The sequence below is a fragment of the Zosterops lateralis genome, assembly GCF_965231275.1.
Source record: "Zosterops lateralis genome assembly, chromosome: 2".
Lineage (NCBI taxonomy): Eukaryota > Metazoa > Chordata > Aves > Passeriformes > Zosteropidae > Zosterops > Zosterops lateralis.
The window spans coordinates 70204977-70227549 of NC_139763.1; the positions used below are offsets into that span (position 1 = coordinate 70204977).

The 22573-nt window shown below is 41.8% G+C and overlaps 1 protein-coding gene across 1 annotated transcript in view; it reads left to right on the forward strand.

Annotated features, from left to right (window-relative positions):
* Positions 1-22573, forward strand: part of FLT1 (fms related receptor tyrosine kinase 1) — a 110002-nt gene that overhangs the window by 63708 nt on the left and 23721 nt on the right. Inside the window, exons 13-17 of the mRNA XM_083855079.1 lie at positions 4544-4834; positions 9637-9783; positions 11657-11788; positions 18697-18803; positions 22080-22218. Of these exons, the coding sequence (XP_083711205.1) occupies positions 4544-4834; positions 9637-9783; positions 11657-11788; positions 18697-18803; positions 22080-22218 (816 nt within the window). The remainder of the gene's footprint in view (positions 1-4543; positions 4835-9636; positions 9784-11656; positions 11789-18696; positions 18804-22079; positions 22219-22573) is intronic.

Sequence of the window (22573 nt, forward strand, 5' to 3'; positions counted from 1 at the left end):
GAACATGTTGAAATCAAATGAAGCTATACTTTGATGGACCCCATTCATTGTATCCAAATCTCCCTTTCAAAGTTTTGGTAGTGACTTCAAGTATTTTAGTTCAGTGACATGAAGGAGTTTGTTCTCTTACTTAGAACTAACATTCTCACATCTTAACCAAGGATGGAAGGAAATCCCTCTCCTTGATACTAAAGCTTGCATGAGACCATGCAGAATGTTATGACTTTCCTTTGAAGAATCTTATATTGGCTGGTGTTCAGAAAGAGGAGTGCCAGCTTTATGATGGCTTGGAAATTCTTAACATCTTGACTGGTGGCAAACATTCTTCATAGGGTAGTGGAGATGAAATGCATTTATCCTATGAGTTCCTGGAGCTGAGCACTTCAATTGTGTGACATAGAAAGTCCTGATCATCCTCTGACACTCACTTGCATTGATTGAATGCAGTGTAAACAATACTGGTTTTCATCCCTACAAAAATCCAATTACAGTCACCATAATTCTCCTCCATCAGGCTGAGACCAAGCTGGTGTGGCTGGATATAGCCTGTGTTTCACATTAAGAAACAAACTTGTCCAGAATGTGCTGAAAAATGCACTGATCGAGTAAAAACCTGAGAGCCATAAACGCTGATGGATATGAACAGGACGCTGCAAAGTATTTCCTTCTGATGAGTCCAAAACCAATACTTCAGGTTTTGTGTGACAGCTTAGGGCTAGTTTATCTTATGTTGTTGAGTCTGCTGGCGCCATTTGAAGTCATCCTGAGCCACACAAAAGTGTCTAAAAGTAAGAAAAGTGTCTCAGCAGGAGGGGATGATTCCTTGTAGGAAAAGAAGCTGCTGCCCTCTGTAGAAGGGACACGCCAGAAATGACTCCGAAGAGCAGATGGAGATAAAGCCTATTCTTAACAGGAAGATCCCTTTCCTTGAAGGCAGTCTCCCCCAGCCCTTGTCCTGGGGATGAGAAAATGCACGTACTCCAGTGAAGTGGCTGCAGTGCTTTGAAGGATTTCTTTTTTGTAGGCAGAAACCATTAGGAAGGTGGTGGAAGGCAGAACGTGCCCCAGCAGCCCTAGTCTGGAGTTGACAAGTTCCACTCCTTCAGGGAAAGGTAAACATGAGGAAATTAGTTCCAACAGAGAGAACCTAGGAAGAACAAGCACTTTCTTTAGTTACTGTAGATATCATTATTTCTGGGCTTAAAGTGAAACCTGCGTATTTTTTTGTAGGTAGTTTGAGAGTGATATACATGATTTTATACACTGTGCCTGAGCGAATAAAACTGTATGACATGAAGACCATGGGCTTTGGAGGAGCTTTCCTATGGCTTCTGTCAGATGAAGGGCATTTTTGGTGTATTGTCATTGACTTAGCTCTAAAAGCAAAGTATTGTTCAAGATTCAAAAGTAGCTCTGAAGCTTAAATAAAAGCAATGTAGAAAGGTGATTTCTGAAAGCTCTCCTGCTCACTGGTATGGAAGCAGTCTCTGAAACAACACCTTTATGCCAAATTTAATTGTATTAGCACCCTTTCCTCCAACCTGCCCCTTTCCCTACATTTTGGGCTGTTTTGCTGGCACACAGCAGGCCCATGGGTGTGTTTGCAATTACAGAGGGTGAAACAGGAACAGCTCTGCCTTATCTCCCTGGTTTCCCAATGTCACTAAGCGCATTTTATTTTGAGATTCCTGATGGTGCTTGGCAAAGATAAACAAAATCTTCCATCAGGAAACCTGGGAGCTATTTCCACAGGAAGCTTCAAATCACTAAAGTAAATAAAACCCTTTTACATTATTCCCAGCCACGTTATTTAGCTAACCTGAGCCTGTAACAATTGGTGAGAGGTGTCATATATTAGGAGGCTCGTAGCCTTTAAACAAATGATTCTTTTGGAATCCTGTGCATTTTGCTTCTGTCCCTAGACTTATTCAGAAAATAGTCTTCACAGAAGACTTTACATGTAGGAAGAGCTCCAGAGCTGATAACATAAGAGTAGTTGTAACTATATTATTCTGTTGGCATGCTATCCTTTTAAGCTAAAAATAGTTTAATTGCCTCAGTTCCCAGGAATCCATAGTTTCATCTTAAGAGTTTTGCTTGGCTCTTCTTAGCTTTTACTGAGTATTGGCATCTTCAAAAGCAAAAATTACCGCTATTTCTAACCAATACCCTGGCTTTCCCAACACACATCAGAAAAATTTGAAATGTACTGGGAGTAAGATGCAGCACCTTCTTTCCCCCAAGTACTTATCCATATTCAAAATATTGGCCATTTGATTTTTTTAAGTGTGCCTGAATGTAATGCTGTTTAACAAAATCAAGTAGAGGATTCACTTCATCTAACTTAAATCTTAGAGTTAGGTATCTAAGCCTAAGCTGATCATGTAGGATCTCTCCATAATTAAGCATGAGGGATCAGGATCTCTGGAATTGGACCCATCTTAAACGGATGGTTTGCACTGCCCTCCAGAGAAGCCTGTGCCACCCTATTAACTGTAAACTTTTGCCCACATACAGAACACAGAACATCTATATTCAAATAGATGTCTACATTTTGGCAGCTGAGGCTAAATGTGATGTATTCCATGTATGGAGATGTTTCATCTTAATAGCACTTCCACTCAATAGGCTCTTAATTGAGATTAGAATCTGGCACCACACACTCTTATGTATCAAACAGGATCCTGATGGTAGTCACTCATGGATGAGTTCATGAAATTTGAAGGTTTTCTTATAGCTTTGTTTGCCAGAGAGAGAAAAGTGGTATCCCAGTGGAATGTAAGTGGAACAATTTAACCCCCAGGCTTTTAAACCCAGTCTAATATTTTAGTGTCACTGCCTCCACTAGGTTGATATTTGGATGGACTGCACACCTGAACTACAGCTGATGGCAGGCACACACACTGCTCCCACTGCAGGGGCACGACGAGTTCAACCAGCAGAAATCAGGCCTCTCCCTGAAAGGCATCAACTGTCAGGAGAAATTTTAATCCAGGACTAGCAGGAGCTCATTGACCCTCTGTTTAACACTCAGGGCTAGATGTGAAAAAGAGGATGTTAAGGGGAACAACTGATGCCAGGCTTCCAATAAGCAGAGAACAGTGAGCAGGTTATGCTCATGATTCTCCTGGGAGGCAAGGCAGCCCAGTTTGCAATGTGGGGATTTAGGGAGCAGTTTTCTGATGGATTGGTCGATCAGTGAGAGAGGTTAATGAAAGAATATGTGGGATATTATTCACTTGAGAGGTACTTTTTACACAGTCCTGCTGAAATTACGTTAAACCTGAAGCAACACTGGTAAGAATGAACTGAATGGAAGTCAGCACAGAGCTGTTCATGATCTAAGAAACAAGAAATGATAGTATGATTCTCCCTTATGAAAGAAGAAGCCATTCTTGGGATTTCAAGTCAAGTTTATGGCCAAGTGCTGTAGCAATTAGTAGTGAAAGAACAATTGAAAATGGCAGAGAAGAAGGAAATGAGTTTATCAGAATATTGGCTACAAATAAACCAAGAGAGGTTGCATTCTCAGAGTAAAACTTGGAAGTGCTTTCTCTCAGGAACTTACTTCTACTTTCATTGAGGTCAATAGTGTGAGTGTCTCGCTGGAGGGATGAGCCCCAGGTGGAGGCAGCTGACACAGCTCTACACCACTCCCCAGGGGGAGGAAACTGCAAGTGGCATTAAATAAACTGCAAACGGGACCTTTTCAATTAGGGCATTCTACCTTGTTGGCTAAATTACTCCTGCCTGAACCATCTGCTATGAAGTTAACCCATGTCTACACTTAGTAAATTGTTAGTGCAATGATCCTTGGTTTCTCTCAGGTGAAAATATGTCTCACCTGTATTAATGCCAAGCCACCTAAACAAAATATCTTCATCCTGATGTTGCCCACACACAGCTGGCCACCCAGGCAGAGGGTACTGCTTCTGCTTACCTTTTGGGTGGCTGGTAGACTTTGAACACGGAGAGTAAACACCTCTGTTCCGAGGGAAATCTCAGGCATGTAATTACAGATGTTGTAATTTCTCAGGACTAGAAGCATTTTTAAGAAATAGACATACTTTATCTGAATATTTGTGAATAACAAGGAAACAGTATAACCAAGCATGATGAAATGCAGTATTTTTATACTGCCCTCTTGAGATTCCTTTTTTCTTATGCAGTTCACAAGCTGGAGCTGTCATCAGAATACTCCTCCTTTTTCATAGTCCCACTGTGCTGTCTTTAAATAATTCTGATTTTGGTACCTTGCCCCAGTCTGTCTTAACTTGGTGTAACATTTATACAAACTCATTACTTCCAAGAGGACCTTCAGTTTACACCAACTGACGTCTGAGGCCAAGTGTATCATAGCTCCAAGACAAATTATAAGAATAGCTGGAGCTGAGTGTATAAAAGGAAAGATTACATGCCTGGGCAGGAAGACGAAGACATTGATTAGTTCAAAGACTTCCTGATAAAAGGGAAAATATATGCTGTGTTAATTTTGGCTCATTAGTTCAAAATAAACTAAAAAGCGTTCTTGATTTTTTGACAGATGTGCCAAGTGGATTCCATATTAGTCTGGAAAAAATGCCCATTGAAGGAGAGAATTTGGTATTGTCCTGTTCGGCCAACAAATTCCTGTACAAAGACATTGCTTGGATTTTACCCAGGACAGTCAACAATCAAACGAAAGCCAAGAAGTCTCACAACAGGGAGTACTCCATCACCCTCACTCTGACCATCAAAAATGTTTCCCTGGCAGACTCAGGCACCTATGCCTGCCGAGCGAGGAACATATACACGGGGAAAGAAGTGCTTCAAATGAAAGACGTTACAATCAGAGGTGAGCACTGCAACAAAAAGGCTGTTTACTCTCGGATCCTCAAATATAAAAGCACAAGGAATGATTGTACAACACAAAGCAATGTAAAACATTAAAGGACTCATTAAACAGTAAGAGATGTCTCATATCATCTTGATTTTTTTATTACTGTTGCTACCTTTCAAGCCCTGTGGTGGTGCTCATTTCCCCATGGGTTGGAAATAGGAGGAATAGCAAACAAAATCCTAACGCATGAGCTTCCAGTTGAGTTCAGACGGGTGTTTTCTGCTTTGAAAAGGCACATGGAAGCTGGGGTTTGGAAGATCCCCTGTGCTACATTTTACGTGTCGTTATTTTTTCTCTTGCTGTCTCCTACTGAGCAATAAGGAAAACTTTGGATCAATCTTTTCTTCTGCTTTGATATCAGCCTCATCAAAAGTGTCAAAGCCGAATAAACTGATTAACTTTAAAAACTGCTGTTTTCAGTCAACAATGGACATTTAATAAGCTAACTTGAATGTGCAGAATGAGCACAATTCAGTTTGAGATTGACTGGACTACATATTTTTTATTTTAATCTGATCTTGATGGACTTATAAATATTACCTGCTGAGCAAGTTCTAATACTTATTTATTTGAAATTATTTTCTACACTAAAGTACATTAATCTTTAAAAAGTATCTTCTAAAAGAAGTATGCAGGGAAGAAATAAAAATGTTGATATAATGCACAGACCTATCATATCATTTCTAATAATGATGATTTTTCAACTGACAGACATGAACCATGTTTCTCCAAATAAATCCAGGTAGACTTCCAGTTGCTGTGTTGGTCAATTTTTAAAGTCAGTTCTGCACTAATGTAAAAAACTACTGATAAAAGTGTGAGTGTTGCTTCTGGCCTAAAAATTCAGGAGTTTGTAATGTTGTAATTATTTTATTAAATGAGGAATGTTACACTAACATGACTGACAAGGTTTTAGCCAGCACGGTTAGTTATTACATTTTTAAAATACAAATCAAAATTGAAGCCATTAAAAACATTCATTGCTTTTGGTATGCAAATGACAATTGGATTTATTATGGGGATTAAGAACCAGCAAAACTGCTGAAGGACAATTAAGGGCAACCTAAGAATTCCTTGTGAGCATTTCCCCTTTTCTTTTCCTTTGTCATGATTTTACTATGAGATGTTTCTGTGTGCTATAAATTCTGTATAAGGAAAAAGTTACTATTTTTAATAGATCTGATAACTTTATTTTTTTACAATACATAGCTTTTATTATTTTTGGTTACATTTATGATCGATCATTTATATAGCATTTACTTAAGCCATAACAAAACAGACCACAATGACCAAAATAGCTACAGCAAAGGAACAAAGTGGCTGTGCTTTTAAAATAGAGGGGGACAACATGACAGTTTCTTACGCTTGGGAACTCACCAGACTATTTCCTCCTTTAGGTATGGAGACCGTGTCCCACGGCTAAACTTGCCTTTCACGTGGGAATTGCTTTTGTCAAGTGTGAAAGGGTAAACAATAGCATTTCCCCATAATGCCAGTTTCATGGAGCCTAAAATGCTTAGAAAACAATTGATAACCTGGAAGTTGTCAGAGTAAAGAAAAGAATAATCATTTATATCTTGAAATGTCACCTATAGCCTGCTCGTATACAGTAACTCTTTTGTTCATTATTAGCATGATGGCTCCCAGAAACAATGTGTTCTTGCAAAGGGATCAGGCTCTCTTTTTTTCCTAAAACGCGCCTAAAATGCAAGTGAAGTCATTGGTGACTGCTTAAAAATGGAGCAAGTGCACTCTTTAGCATTTGGAATTCTTCAGAAGAACTACAATACAGAATCCCCTTTTTTTCCTGGGGTATTTTGTGAGAAGACATTCGATGGCAAGGTGGGCGGTGATGACAGGACATTATGAATTTTCCATGGCCTTGGGAGCCGAAGCATGATGATTTGTAGCAGCCAGTTGCCAGGCAAGATGAGTTTGGGTCAAAAAGAAAAAAAAAAAAAAAGAGAGAGATGTGGCAATTTTACTGTTCTTCTGTGAAATTGTTGTGCATTGCAATGATGTATGTCACTGCTGAGGGGAGGTCCCACCAGCCTGGTCTCGAGCAGCACTCAGAGGACCACGCTGTGCAAGGATGTCAGAGCATCCCAATGTGGCTGTCCGTGTCGGAGGGCACAGAGCAAACTCACTGGAAACCTTTGAGGAAAGCAGTTCTTGGTGGCAGGATAAAAACTACAGATGTCACTTTTGATATCCACAGATGACTGGAGAATCTCATGGGCTTGGGGAGTTTCTCTGCCTTCTATTGTGTAATATATTATTTAGGGAGAAAGGTGTGAATTATATTTCTTCTTCTTCTTTTTTTTTTTTCACATGTTTAAAATAAAGCTTGTATTTATATTTTTGTATGGATTAATAAAAAATAAGTGAACAGACAACATAATCATAACAAAGGGCAGAAATGGATGGAATGCAAATGTAAACCTGAAAATTAACGAATTGTAATTTTTTCCCTTTGTTTGCTTTTAAAAATGCAGATTTCCCCTCCCTACCACCCCAGGTCAGACAACTACTCTGACCAGTGTCCTCTTCTTCCCCCTGTGACCCTCTTGTCACTGCCCTGGGCCAAATTCTGCCTACAATGAAGTTCCTCAGAATAACTGAGAGCGGAGTTTGGCCAGCAAGACAGCATTTCTGGGCAAGAATGAAGGCTGGGGTCAGGTCTGGGGGGCTGTCCTGGGTGCTGAGCCCCACACTGTGCTGGTGGCCAGGCTAGCTCCTCAGCTTTGGAGTGAGCAGAGTGGGACATTGGAAACTGTCTCCTTTGGCTTCAGTGCAAAAATGAACGGGAGAAAACAGGTGGTTTGCAAAAGAGAATAATCCTCAGGTTGACCAAGTCCTTGAAAAATCAACTGATTGTAGCAGAGAAATTATTGAAAGTATGTGAATGATGACAGGTTTTAAGCAAAAAAGATTTTCCTAATATGACATCCCATCTTTAGTGTATGGCTATAAACAAATTAAAATTAATCACAACTCACAGAACGTGTGATTTGCCTTTGTTTGTCATCTTGTCCACTTTCATTTTGAATGTCTGGGCTGGGGTGTCTGTCAGGAACTGTTGATAAATGTGGAGTTCTTCTCAGCATATGTATGTGGGCATGCCTCAGACCATACCTGTTCACAGTGTTGTGAAAAATGAGCACTGAACAAAAATGGAGGAGAGTTATCAAAGAGAAGAGGGCAGTCTTCTTGGCTGCAAGGCAACTATAATTGACTATGTCATTGTGTAGGTATGTGATGAAGAATTTATAGTGTCTCTCATAAGCAATACTGTTTGGGAAGAGAGAACAAATTGTCTACCAGGCTGTAAACAACAAATATCATTGCCTGTGGAAATTGCTGGCTTGCAGCTCAGAAAAGCCCAAAAGCTGTAGTCATTGCACAGTCATGACTATGTTGGAAATAATTTCAAGGGATAAGGGCATTGCAAAGATAGCTCACTTAAAAGTGCTTTAGTGCTGTGGGGCTCATGCACGCTGCATAAGCTGGTGGTACATAGGGGTTTAGTATTTCTGGAGAGATTTTATTTATGAATAATTAACAGAATGATTATGAAGATGGAAATGTCTGATGGCTATTTTTTTTCTGTAAGGATAAAGAAAAATCTTCCAAACACAGAATATCAGAAATTCAGCTGATACTGAACTCAGTGTATTGGCTTCTGTTGCAGCTTGAAAGAAAATATTTGCAAATAGTTGTTTTCTGCTTTTATTTTGTTTTGTTTCATATTTGGAATGTGTGTATTGCCATGTTAGTTATTGCTGATCCTGGCAGCGTCCTTGAAGGGAAAGATTGCAAATAATTGGGGAATTTGAGGGAATCTGCAGAACATTTCCATCTGTGACACTGCTCACGAGCTCCCTGAATTCTCCATCACTGCTTTAAATGGACCAAAATACCAAAAATAATTATGTGAGAGTTGCAAATGTGAATGAAAGGTGTTGCCATATAATGTGCATAAACATTGTAAATAGCTTGACCTTTGTTAGAACAGCCTTTGGCATTGTATGAACTGAGGGAAGGAGTGGCAAAGGGTTGAAACGATCATGAGATTGTTTTGTTTCTTTCAGGGATGATTTTAACATGATGTTTGTAGTGTGTTTTTGAAACAATGTGGTGTGGTTTGGCCAGGCCTGGATATGTTCAGCCAAATATGTGAAACGCAAAAGTGGAATTATTTATGAAGACTTTGGTACAATGCTTCTGTGCTCATGGTTACTGCTTTTTCATTATGAGAGTTTACTGAATATGATTTGTAACTGTACTCTTTAAAGTAAGTAAATTATCAAAGTCACATTCATGGCTATCATGGTGTATGGGGCTGCAAAGGGCTATCAGCAACACAAAGATACTCTGCTACAAGGGTGTCCTGATGATTCTTCAAATCTTTGGTGTCACAGCTTGCTTCTTTTGATGATGAAAAACTGAGCTTTCATAGAAAGTCATTGCTTTTGATATAAACAAGCGTGATTGGTCATGGATCTGAGAAAATCTTTTGAACACTGTCATCACTGGGTCTTCATTGGTCACCATAGCATGCTATGGCTGAGTAATGGGAGTTCTCTGCACACACCAAACCCTCCTGAGCAAAGTAGAACAGTAAATAAAATCAGTGAAAAATGAACTTGGTAGAACAGCTGTAGCAGTCTCTAACACCAGTAAAATGGGTGTAGGGGAGGTAATTAAATCCCCACCATTACAAGAATGTAAAACAAAGGTGTTGTTTTGTCTTATAGCTCAAGAGGCACCAGCCCTGCTGCGGCAGCTTACGGATCAGACAGTGAACGCCAGTAACTCTGCCATGCTGGAGTGCCAGGTTCGTGGTATTCCTGAGCCCCAGATATCCTGGTTTAAAAACCATGAGGAAATACAGCAAGAACCAGGTGAGAGCTTTATGTACTCACCTACATTCTACAGCAGGCTTTTTATTTACCCATCTGCCTTAGGTAGCTATTTGCAGAGTCATTGGCATCAGTACCTAGATGTAAGGAAGGCAGTCCAGCAGCAACCCAGGTGTTCCATGTTATTCTGTCTCACTCCAAACATGATCCAGGCTGGAGATCTAGACACAACAGGTCTCTATGGAATTGGTGAAAAAGTTTTCATCTTATAAGAGTCATCTCCAGAGAAACATATTTCTCTCCATTTGTTATAGAGGGAGCTGAAGGATCAGGTGTCTCAGCCAGGAGATAATTAGGGAAGAGAAAACCAAGCTCTTGTGATGTGTATGGAAGTACCAGCAGGAGTCCATGGTCAGGCACCCAAAGTCTGTTCATGAGTCAAAAGCTATCCAGGAGACTAAATCCATGTCTTTGGGGTGTCCAAAATCCCAAATGCATCTACTAGCAGCAGAGGAATCCAAGTCTCATGCAACAGAAAGGAACAGCTTCCCAGGTGGCCTGTTGCAACAGCAGGAAAACTTTAGGAGCTGTTTACTGCTGTTTCTAGAATGTGACTTCAAAGATCAACTAAGGCTAAATGTCCAGGTGCTAGCACCACAGTCATGGAAGTGTTCCTTGGACATTTCAGATGGAAATGAATGACAGAGGAAAAGGCAAAACCTTTCTCATGGGAATTCATGCACATTTGGTTCAGAAGCACACATTGAGATAATGTTAATGAACTCAGCAAAAATGTTCAAGGAGGTTTGGTCCACAGGAACTTGAATTTAAAGTGTAGTCTTCGACAGAACATTTTAGAAAGTTTGTAGTTATGGTTGTGTCCTGAATTATTGGAAATTACTATAGCATGAATAGAAACAACGGGAAAAAAATTCTGAGTATTTCTCCAACTGAGTTATAAGCTTGTGCAGACTTGCAGCCCAGGCACTAAGCTTGATCTGGAGACAGATTCTATGGAGTTTTACAATGATCACATCATTGTAGTGTGCATTAATTTCCAAAATGAATATTATGTGTCTAACTTAAGGTGTAATGCAACAGATACAATTAGGAGTCAGGGAGATGTCTCCAGAGGGCAGGTCAGAGCACTTCAGTTAGGTGCCTGAAATAGACAGTGGGAATACATTTTGATGGGACTGCAGTTCTGATGGAGCCAAACACAAGTGTGTACTTGACTGCACATTTCCTGACTAGAAGGTGCCTTAGCAGCAGTCCTGAGGCCAAATCTGCTCCTTGCCTCTTCCTTGTGTCTTGGAGTATTGTCCATGCTGTCTTCTGGGTTGACCTAGCTGGAATAAACAAGATGTCTAATATTTCAGGTAACTCCTATGCTTAGGGCACACCTCATGGGAATTCTCTTTGCACTGTCTGGAGCCCATTTGCAAAGGAGCCCATTGTTCCACACCACATGGGCAGGTGAGATTTGGAGCAAGTCTGTGCCCATAGGGACAGTCTGAATGGCTTTTGGAAGGACTCTAAGCTTGAGCTGCTTCTGGGGCAGACCTGGGCCTGTAAGTGTAGTAATCAGATTATCCTTTTTCCAAAAGGTGCAGACATGGTAAAGCGCTCACCTGGATGAAAGCATAGGCACAGTGCTATCAACATAAACAGTACCAAGTACTTCCAAGATCCTTAGGCTGAGCTTTTTGACTCACACAAGTGCTTTGTAAACACTGATTTCCAAGAGACTCGCAAGGCATCCAAGTGCATTTGGCTTTCCTGCGGATAACATTGTGCCGTGCAATCTGTGGCTCGGATTTAGTTCGAGAAGAACTTGAAGCAGATATTATTACACAAGGGCCAGTTTTTGTTTATATCCTGGCTCCCTCTCACTGCAAAATATTTCATTTCACAGGAATAATTTTAGGGCCCGGAAGCCGAATGCTGTTTATTGAAAGAGTAAAAGAGGAGGATGAAGGACTTTACCAATGTATAGCCACCAACCTGAAAGGGTCCGTGGAGAGTGCGGCATATGTCACGGTACAAGGTAAAGCACCACACTAAATGGGACGAGAAAGCCTTCCAGATTGATGTTCTTAGGCTGGAAGGGCAGGGGTATGACCTGGGACTCATCTGGTGATCTCTGAAGCAATTTGAAGGAAGTTCTAGCAAGGGAAGCGTACCAGGTTGGAAAGGAAGCCCAGCAGGAAATGCTAACTCAGAGTGTGTTTACACTGACCTAAAAAGAAGAATTGCTTCAACCCAACAAAGATCAGGTCAGGGTAGAAGACAAATGTAAATTTAGTATCAGCAAAACAAACAAAAACCAGAGTAAGTAACACTCTCCTACCTACAGATTTTCCCATTTTCCACAGAAATTAGAGGCCTAGGATATTCTCATATGTTTATTTTCAGTGTAAAGTGAACTGCCAAATCAAATTGGAAGATTTTAGCCTAGCAAGAGCTACATATGCAAAGGTACTACTACAAAGTAGTTATTGATTTAGTTATTTCTATAACCATTACTTGAGTTATCTTGCTATTCATTTAAGTGTCCAGCATTGTTCTGCCTCCTGAAAATCTCAACTCATGCCTGTGGCAGTGATTTCTATAAATTAATTTTACATTGAATAAAAATAAAGTTTAATAAGTGACCTTTCATTTTCATTGGGTACCCTTTTGGCTCATGAATTATGAAATTAGAGAAGTAGGTTGACCTTCTCCATATATGTCAGTGTTGTGTATGTATTAAATTTCACATAATCTATTGTACTGACCTGGTGTTAAGTAAGTGGTCATAGATGCATTTAGTTGCTCTTTATAGAACACAATTTGAATATCACCAGACCTCTTGGGCAGAGATTATATGTTTGTGGATGCCCTCATATAATTGTTAAATTGTCTGAATACTTCTCAGTATTGATTTTTTTGCCATGAGTGTGTTAGCAGTTGGAGTTGATGGTGATGATACATGATGGTTTTGCTTTAAAAGGTCAGGGATAAGTGTATGCACATGCAGGCTGGCCTAACTGGTGAAATTGAGGAGTTAAAACACCTATCCCCTTAAGAATAATTACAGAATCATAGAATGGTCTGGGTTGGAAGAATGCTTAAATATTCTCTAACTCCAGCCTGTACTGGTGGAAGGCAGGAACATCTCCATCAGACCAGTTTTCTCAAAGCCCCTCCAACCCAGCCTTGAACACTTCCAGGGATGCAGCACCCAGACCTCCCTGGGAAACCTGTGCCAGGGCCTCATCACCCTAAGAGTAAAAGATTTCTTCCTAATATCTAATCTAAACCTGTCCTCTTTCAGTGCGAAACCATCCTCCCTTGTCCTATCACTTCACACCCCTGGAAGGAGTGACTCCCCAGCTCTCTATTATACCCCCTTTAAGTAATGGAAGGCTGCCAAAAGGTCTCCCTGGAGCCTTCTCCTCTCCAGACTGAACAATTCCAGCTGTCTCAACCTGTCTTCATAGGAGACAGCCCTCTGGTCATCTTTATGGCCCTCCTCTGGACTTACTCCAAAAGATCCACATCATTCTTTTGTTGGAGGCCACAGAGCTGGATGCAGCACTCCAGATGGAGTCTCACAACAGTAGAGTAGAGTAGAGTAGAGTAGAGTAGAGTAGAGTAGAGTAGAGTAGAGTAGAGTAGAGTAGAGTAGAGTAGCTGAATCACCTCCAAGTGCCTTGATAATACTAATGTTTTTGCAGCTCCTGTGACAGCCAAATGAATAACTTGTGCCAGCTGCTTGCTGTCCAAATCATCCTACTAATTTATAGTCCTGGACAATGTAATTCATTATTGTATTGATTTTTAACATAATTGAAGCTTGGCTGTTTATTACAACCACAAGCATTCTGTCAGATGGCTTCTAGGAAGTCATATATCCTACTCCAGAGGAGAGGGAAGAGAGCAGCCAGGAAAGCTTCTCCAGTGGTCCTGAAGGACCACAAGCAATGCTCTTGTATGACTACTACTGGAGCAGGAGATGAAGACTACCACATTAAAATTTATGGCTTTGAGACTGGATGATAAAAAGAGAGGCAGTTTATCTTATCTACTACGATAAGGAAAGTGTCTTTCCACTCATTTCCTACTACATGAAGGGATGTCACTGGAGGGTTTTTTGCTCATTCCTACACTGCTCTGGAGTGTCTGTCCCTCTCCCAGGAAATGGCAACCTCCCACCTCATCTCTGAGCCTCGAGAGACAAGATTAGGGCTTGAATGTGGGGCTTTCTGTAAGCTTTGCCACTTGCTTGTCTTTCTGAGAAACACAGGCCCTGTGCTTGCTGCTGTTAGCACCAAAGCCTTGCCTCTGTTCTGGAACATGGGGCTGCAGATCAAAAGGGAGCAGAGCAGCGCCTCGTGTCAATGGCCATGTTTAGCTGGTTGGAAGAGCAGTTTATGAATGAGTCAGGAAGGAAACTGTCTGCTGTCTTTATTTCCTCTGAAAAAACATTCTTATACGCACAGATAAAACAATGTGTTATTTTTGTGTCCGAGATGGATGAATGGATGGTGCAATCAAAGGGCCGTTTTTAAATAAGTGCAGGCTGTGTCTGATTTGGAAGCAAGGGTTGCTGGGCTGTCTGTGGAGAAGAAGGGCCGTGTCTGTGGGCATGTCAGAGCAATCTCTCTGCTTGCTCTTAGCTGAGGAACCAAAGAGGCAGCAAATCTGCAAGGACAGAATGGAAACAGCAAATGGCTGCCAGAGCATCCAGCAGGTGGAGGCAACTGTATCCCGAAAAGTCTGATAAGAAATGCTGTTGGGCATGTGGAGAACACAGACTCTTGGGCAGCTTATTTGGGAGGGCCAACATGCTTGCAGCATTGCCATGAAAGCCATTTCCTGCTTCCCCTACTGAGGACCCTTGCAGCCCCAGGGATATAGTTAGTTGCAGAGGTGCTGCTTTGAAGGAGATGTGTTGATAAAGAAAGGACTACCTTTACAGCTCATACTCACTGAAATATGGGCATATAACAAGCAAAGGAATACAGCAATGTGCCCTGACTTGAAGCTGATGTTTGATAACTTAATGTGAATCCTGCTGATGAAAAGGAAAACATCTCATTTATTAAGTATTCACTGAACTATTCTGACACTATGACAATGGTGTTAGCTTTTAAAATAACTTTTATTTAAATTACTTCTTTTAAATAACTTTTCTATCTATCTATCTATCTACCTACTTACCTACCTACCTATCTACCTACCTAACCTTTCTGACTTTGTACCTCAAAAAGCTGTTGTGCCTTTTGAGTCATGCTGAAGTCATCAGGAACTTCTCCATGAAGTTTAACTGGAATTCCCACAGCTACTAAATGAAGTTCAGCCTGGGTTCTAACTTCAGTTTGCAAGATTAAAGGTGGACATCAGGGGACACTAAGACTCCTGTTACCTCAGAAGTCCTCTAAAGAGGGTTGGAATGGAGTCCTGGTGGTCAATAGTTCAACCTCAGTTCAAACAAGTGTCATCACCAATGGTCTAGTCAAGTTATGACAAGCTCCGAGGATGGACAGTCCTCAGCATCTCTGAGCACTCATCACAGTGCTGCGGTGCATTGTGAGATGACATGGATTAAGCAGGGTAGATCCCGTTGGGGTAGGGGTGAAGTATGCTTTTTAGGTGCAGCAGATTAGCGTTGTTGCCCCAGGCATTGCTTTTTCCCTGGCTGACACCTGAGCTGCACTGCAATGTTCAGGTGTTTAGAGCTGAAATCCTAATGAGAAAGCCCATATCAGCCAAAGGATTGAGCTTGTAGCTGGAGGGATCAGCAGATTAATCTAGGTTCTCATCCTGGCATGCTTGCATGGTTCTGGTGGCTTCTGTTGCTACTGAACGAGAGAAGCTGCTGCTGGTGGCACTTCTTCACTCACCCCCTCCTCACCCCTCTGCAGTCCTGCAGACATGGGTTGGTGCAGGGGGGCTTTTGGAGGGGCCCTGGAGGAGAAAGGGGGCTGCTGCTTGGGACAGAGTCAGGCAGATGGGACAGAGCTGCACACAGGGAAAAGTCTGTGTAATGAGGTGTCTGGTGAGTAAAGGTCTGGGATGGGGCTGTAAGGGGATGCCTGAAATCTTCAGCTACCAGGCAGAGAGGGATTTAGTGCTGCCTTAGTGCTTTAGTTTGGCAGCCTCACCAAAGTCTGCTAATCCTAGAGGCTCTTCTGAGTGTTTCTGCACGTTCTGCCTCAAATGAAACCTTTTTCTACCCAGCTGAGAGACACTCAGAGAGCTCTAACTTCAAGGCTTTCAGCAAAACTAGGACTCTGGCATTTGATAACCCAGTCCAGCTGGAGAAGTGCTTTCTGGCTGCTTACATTTGCTCAAACATTTAAAAAATAGCACTTTCATATCTCTTTGCTGACTCCTGGGCAGGTACTGTAGTTAGAGGGTTGGTGTCCTCCAGGCCTGGCTGTACCTAGTGGGTGTTCTGTGTCCTGCCATATGAAGCTGTGGCAACCAACAAACCTTCAGCCTCTGCAGGTTTTGCTGAATAAATATCAGAAACTGTTATCTGCCATCTGCAGGAATGCTGCTCAGAAGCAAGAGGAGACTGTCCATATGTAAAAGGAAATGCTGATGCCAGAGAGTAGGCAAGCTGCATTAGGCTGTATTATTTATGCTACCATTATGTTCTATATCTAAATCAAGTACTTAAAAAATACTTGTGAAAAAAGAAATCTCTTGGTGTTTCTGGAGACTATTGTATCTCCATTTGTAGTTGCAGCTATGTTTTTCCTCAATGAGCTTTATTCTCAAAGCTCCAGAATGGACATGCCAGGGAAATCTTAGATATAGGGCATGAATACAAATCTAATTATCTTTTTTAGGGAGGGAAGACATTATGCCAATTAAGCAACACATCCTTTGAACAAAGCTTTGTAGCCTTTTGCCTAAAACCAGGCAGCAGATCCCTCTGGATTATCCAGTAAAGCCATCAGTGAGACACAACAGTACCTTTTTCATTTGTCAGGAGTAACACCAAGCTGCCAGGCTCTGAAACTCTGCAAGTGCAGTTGACAAAACTACTGTGAAACCATGTTCAGAATTACTCCTCCTTGTTTTCTCATTTAACCTCTCTAGAGGGTATATCAGAATAAGAAGCAGGATGTGATGGTTCTTTTTGCATTTTCTACCAATCAGATGGAAAACATATTGTGGGAAGTGTGGGATTTTGACACGATCACAGGATTTGCAAAACAAACTGCTCTGAAACTATTTTACAAACTCCTAAATAGCAGTCTGAAGAGAGTTTTATTTTGGCTTTTTTAAAGATCTGTCAGTGGGCTCTAATACTTTCCATATTTCTAATTGTCCTGGTTTAGATAGACAGGTATCTGCCAGGGAAGATTGGAGTTTCCTTTGGAATGTAGGACCCTCCTCCTTTCCAAATTATTATAAATTTGAAATTAAAAGGCTGTTAGGCAAAGATTTTGGGAATAGGTATAGCAGTCCTTTAGTAGGGATATTAAAAATACAACATAAAATGTTGTAGTAGAAAAGAATAAGCAAACAAAGGAATCCCAGAAAACCCTGACAGAGTCAGAAATACAACCTGACACCCTGTTGGTCAGGGCGTTGGAAACAGTCCAAAGTCAGCCCTCCTGGAGGGGCAGGTGTGGTCCTGTTGGAAGCAGAGATGGTCCTGTGGAGCCAGGGGTCCCAAAGTGGGTCCAGTCCTCCTTTGGGAGTCCCATGGGAACGCCAGAGTGCCTGGTGACACTTGTGGCTTCTTTTATCTTGGTGGAAATGGTTTGGCTCCTTCTCCCTGGGTGGAGCATCTCACAATAGGATGATGAAATGTGTCATGCCATTGGTGAGCTTTAATGGTCCATTAACAGAAGATACTCCCATGAGGGTAGTGGAAGAGTGAACAGAGATAAGAAACAATGGCCCACCCAGTTTTAACAGCTGGCTTGTTATCAGAGAAGGCAGTTACCCCCTCCTTTACAGAGTTACAACAGAAAAAGAAAAACCTTCCCAAACAAGTTTCAACAGATGGAATAGAATAAACTTTTTTTATTATTATTACAAAACCCAAGACACTAATGTTCATGTATTCTTGCTGTTTCATTTTCAGTTGTTGTCGCTTTTGTTTTTCCCTTTCTGCACTTAATCTGTTCCCTGGTTTCTAGAGCTCTCCCAGCTCCCTATCATCTGGGCTCTGTGGGATATTTCTGGGAAAGGAGGGGGTCCTGTGCTCCCTCAGGGAGCCTGCCCCAGTGCTGCTGGTGTGACCGGCAGGAGGCCTGAAGGCACAGAGCCTGCCAAGGGAGCAGTGGATTAGAGAGAGGCTAGATCATATACCCTGGATTTCTGCCCAGTGAGAAGGAGGCTCAAGACCCTGGTACTATTCTGTGTATGAGCTGACCCCCCAGGTGACAGATCAGATCCATCCAAGCCATGGCAAGAAGAGCTTGTGGACTCCTGCTGGCAGCACCATGAGTCTCCAAGAGAATCCCTAGGTCACCCCCAGTGATGGTTTTGGTGAGGGCTGGAGGGTTCACAGCATGTCTGCAGGCTGCAGGGCTCAGCAGGGAAGAGCTCTCTGAGAAGTGGATAAGGAAAGGCATCAGGTCCTGGACAGCAAACCCCAAGCAACAGCACTGCAACATGTCCTGAGCCCACTTGGAGTCACTGGTGCCTACACCAGCACAAGCCCTCCCATGAGCTTCTCCTGTATGTTAGAGCAGCAGCTCTCACAGCATTGTACTGCCTGTGGGAAAGGCCCAGCAGGGCCATCCCCTCTGTGCAGCCTTGTCCTCTCCTGAGGCTGCAAGAGACCTTTTTTTTTGGCTCTGTGAGCCAGTCCAAACAGAGATTAATACCCCATTGAAAAGAGCTGGTCCTTCCTGGTATTTTATTTTAATGGCAAAAAAAAAGCATGAAGTGCTCTTGGCTTGCAGGTCATTTTCTAATATGTTTCCCACTTGATTTTCCCAGGCATAACAGAGAGGTCAAACCTGGAGCTGATAACTCTGACCTGTACCTGTGTGGCTGCGACGCTGTTCTGGCTCCTGCTGACCCTCTTCATTCGCAAGCTGAAGAGGGTAAGAACATACAGAGATCTTCCTGTGGCACCTGCCTCTGCTTGGCAGCCCTTTGCTCGTGTCAGAAAATTTATCCCAGGCTGCTGGGATTGCCAAGTCTCCCAAAGAAAAAATCTGTTTCACTTTCACAGCACCAAGTCTGCCAAAGTGCAAGGAGTGTTTGGACAATACTCTCAGGCACATGGCATGACTCTTGGGTCTGTCCTGTGCAAGGCCAGGAATTGAACTTTGATGATCCTTGTGGGTCCCTTCCAACTCAGAATATCCTATGATTCTATGATTATTTGATACTGCTCACCCTTGTTCCTGGTGCAATAACCAGGCTACTGATGGATGCTGGAGAACTGTGACTTGCAAGGCTGAGTATGAGTAAGCCAGAAACAGCAGCCATGGTGGGGACGAGGCTCTGAGGCTCACAAGAATTTAGGTGCCTGACTCACACCAAAGGCATCCTCATTCCCTTATAAAAACTGTGGGGGTTTGGCATCCTAATGTCTTTGAAGATGTGAGTGAGTAGGAATGACAGATCTTCACAGAATGTGCTGGGGTCTGGTTCACACAGTGTCTGGTATAATTACATCACTTCCAAAGTGATATTTTGCTGAAGGAGTTTTTGATGTTGCATCTTCTAGAGCAGATGATCCTCTACCAACATGATAAATTTAACTGCCCCTGCAGCTGACCCTCCTTCTTGTCCAAGGCTGACTGTGATGGCTTAAAATCCCTTTTTTGCTGACAGCACCCTGTCTGCATTGTGTGATGTGTGCAGGCTAAAGCACAGCAGCTTTTCCAAGCAGAAAATACAGCTCCTCAGTCGTGCAGGAAGATCTCAGTGTAACCTGTAGGAGCAGATGGATTTGAGGGAAGGTACTGGGGCACTGCAAGACGTGAGGTGAGAAATGGCTGCGTGCCCCCTTCTCCTCACTCCCACACCACCACCAGCAGCCCAGGGGTGGCACAGCACAGCAGCACGGGGATCTGCTCACAGCCACCACAGCTGGGCATGTCCCAGCTGGATGAGGGATGGCTGCTGAAGGTCCACTGCAGCCTAACAGACCTTTTTATCTCAACCTGCATTAAGGCCTGCCAGTATCTTAGGCTGAGTACTAAGAGCTTCTATTGACTGATGGGAAAGCAGCACTAGACCTCCAAATCAGTCAGCAGCAGTCACTCTGCCTGCATTCCTGTTGCTGCAAGCTTTAGTGAGGAGAAATGCGTGGGAGTTTGGGGGAAAAGAAAGCAGAGGTCAGCTGAAGCTGTGGAGAAACTTCATAGCTGAAAGAGAAATTACAAGGCAAGAGGGACCAGTACTGGATGCTCAACAGTAATGATGAAGCCAGTTATAACGTGACTACAAATCTTGGGAAAAATAAGATTTAAATGTAGCAAGGGATTGCAGATCTTTTTTTTATTATTTTTTTAATGAGATTGAAACTTGTTAGGTTGTTAAAAGATAATAAAAATATCATCATCACTGTAGATCAAGGGACTTTAACTAAATGACATGTTAAGGCAACTTTCCAGATGAGCTTTTCCAGCTAGTGTTAGTCTATGTTTATGGTCTTTGTGTTTCTCTTATAAACCCTTACTCTCAAAGATTTATGTCTGGAATAAGGTCTGAATTAAATTTTAGATACAAATTATGTTGCCACAACAGAGAAAAAAAAGATGCTCTCCAAGAGCATTTTCTTAAATCCTCTCTGTGTTGCACACAGAGACATATTATATCCTTAACAATTTTTCATCATTGAAAATGTTGCTTCAAATCTCTATTTCTGCCAAAAAATTGATATTGAGTGCATCTGAAGAAATAACTGTGGGAAACTGTCTGAACTTTCATCTCTCCTATTGATTTTTCTGGGATGGGTCCACTTAAAACCTCTTCTAATGTGGTGGGTAGGAGCACTTTGGTACACATATCTCTAGCTGGAAATGCCCTTTCTGGAGCACCACACAAGTTGCTGTTCCTACTCACACCCCACTTATCCATGCCCTTTCCAGACTTAGTGGATGTTTTGGAGACAGACTTTAAGCCTCCTGACTTTTTCCCAAGCATCAGTTCATCCTTCTTGGGACAAAATTTATGGGTTTGGGGCGGATGAAAAACAACTAGAACAGCAGTTGTTAATTACTGTTATTTTAGTCTAGTTGTGTTTGTAATCAAGGCATGCACAGCTAGGAATATCCTTCTCAAAAAACATGCCTGGAAATGCAGGTATTAGGGACATATTTCCAAGCTGTAGAGGAGGGAAGTTGAAAGTATTAGGGGGCAGTTAATGCAAATAACAGAAAAGAGAATATGTGGTTATATCTGTATGTTTGTGGTACCTGTATGTCATTGTCCATGTGCTAATTCCACAAATTTAGGAAAAGCAACTCATTCAGGTTCACTTCTGCAGATTTCCCATGAATTCCAACTAATACCCAGGAAATTATGGCAAACACTAGACCTTTTCTATAGAAAGATAAGTACTCCCATGTCAAGAAAAGTACAGTGGACTAGAATGGCAATCCTGATGCTCTTTGAAGGAACATATATTTCAAAATGGATGAACTGCAGGAAACTTTCAGATCAGATTCATTTTTTTCTTATATTTCTCAAGTGAAGTAGATAATCCATTTGCCCAGGACAAACTAAACTGGCAAATTAATTTGAAATTTTATGTTTTAAATTACATGTTTGAATCCAGCTATTTATACCTTCCTCCAGACTCAAATGGTTTAAGAAAATTTTTCATAAATTATAAAAAAAGAAATAAAAATCCTAAAAGTTTGTCAGCAGTTCATGAAGCCTGTCCAGTGTCCTGATGTCTTGTCTTGCACAATTTCTAACCACATATGACCTATCTTTGAGGGATATATGGAACAAATAAACACTGGCAGTACAACTCCATCTGTTGCATGTGGCCACTTCTTACTTTGCACAATCATGAAGGAAAGTTATTTTTATCAGCAATGTTTAGTCACTTGCTGAAAGTATTTCTCCTGACTGTGCAGACAGCCTGTGTCATAACACCATATGTTAGTAGAGACCCACATGGATTCCATTGAAGAAACTGGTATGTCACATGGGAGGAAAGCTAGAGGAAGGAGTTTCTTTAATCTAAAAACTCTTGCAGTATATAGAAAAGCCAAAGGGACCTTAACCAAACGGTCCACTGTGCAGTGAAACACAGCCTTGTGAACAAAATGATCTTGGAGCCCTTGATCCAAACAAGAAGATGCTGACAGATACCCCAATCCACTTTTTCATTTTGCAATATCTTTGTTTTCTAGCCTCGTTCCTCTGAAATGAAGACCAACCATTACCTGTCAATCATAATGGATCCTGATGAAGTCCCCTTAGATGAGCAATGTGAACGTCTACCTTATGATGCCAGCAAGTGGGAAATTGCAAGAGAAAGGCTAAAACTAGGTAATATTGGAATAGTTCATATAGAGTTTGGATTGATTGAATAAGATGTAACTATGGGTAAAGAGGAGCTGGATGTGTTCTAGGCACACAGCACAATGTACTGCCAGGTTTGGTGTGATCTGTTCCACACTGAGAGCACAGACCTGTGGATGAGTTACAGCCTTTAGGACTGACTGACCACATCTACTTGACTTTCCACATGCATATTTGGACTCCATGAAGGAAAATGAAAATAGAACCACGAGATCATTTAGGTTGGAAAAGACCCTTAAGATGAAGTGCAGCCATGAATAATCTACCTGTTCACTCCAGGAAAAAGCTGTGGGAGACAGGCTTTACTAAGGTCCAGGTTGAC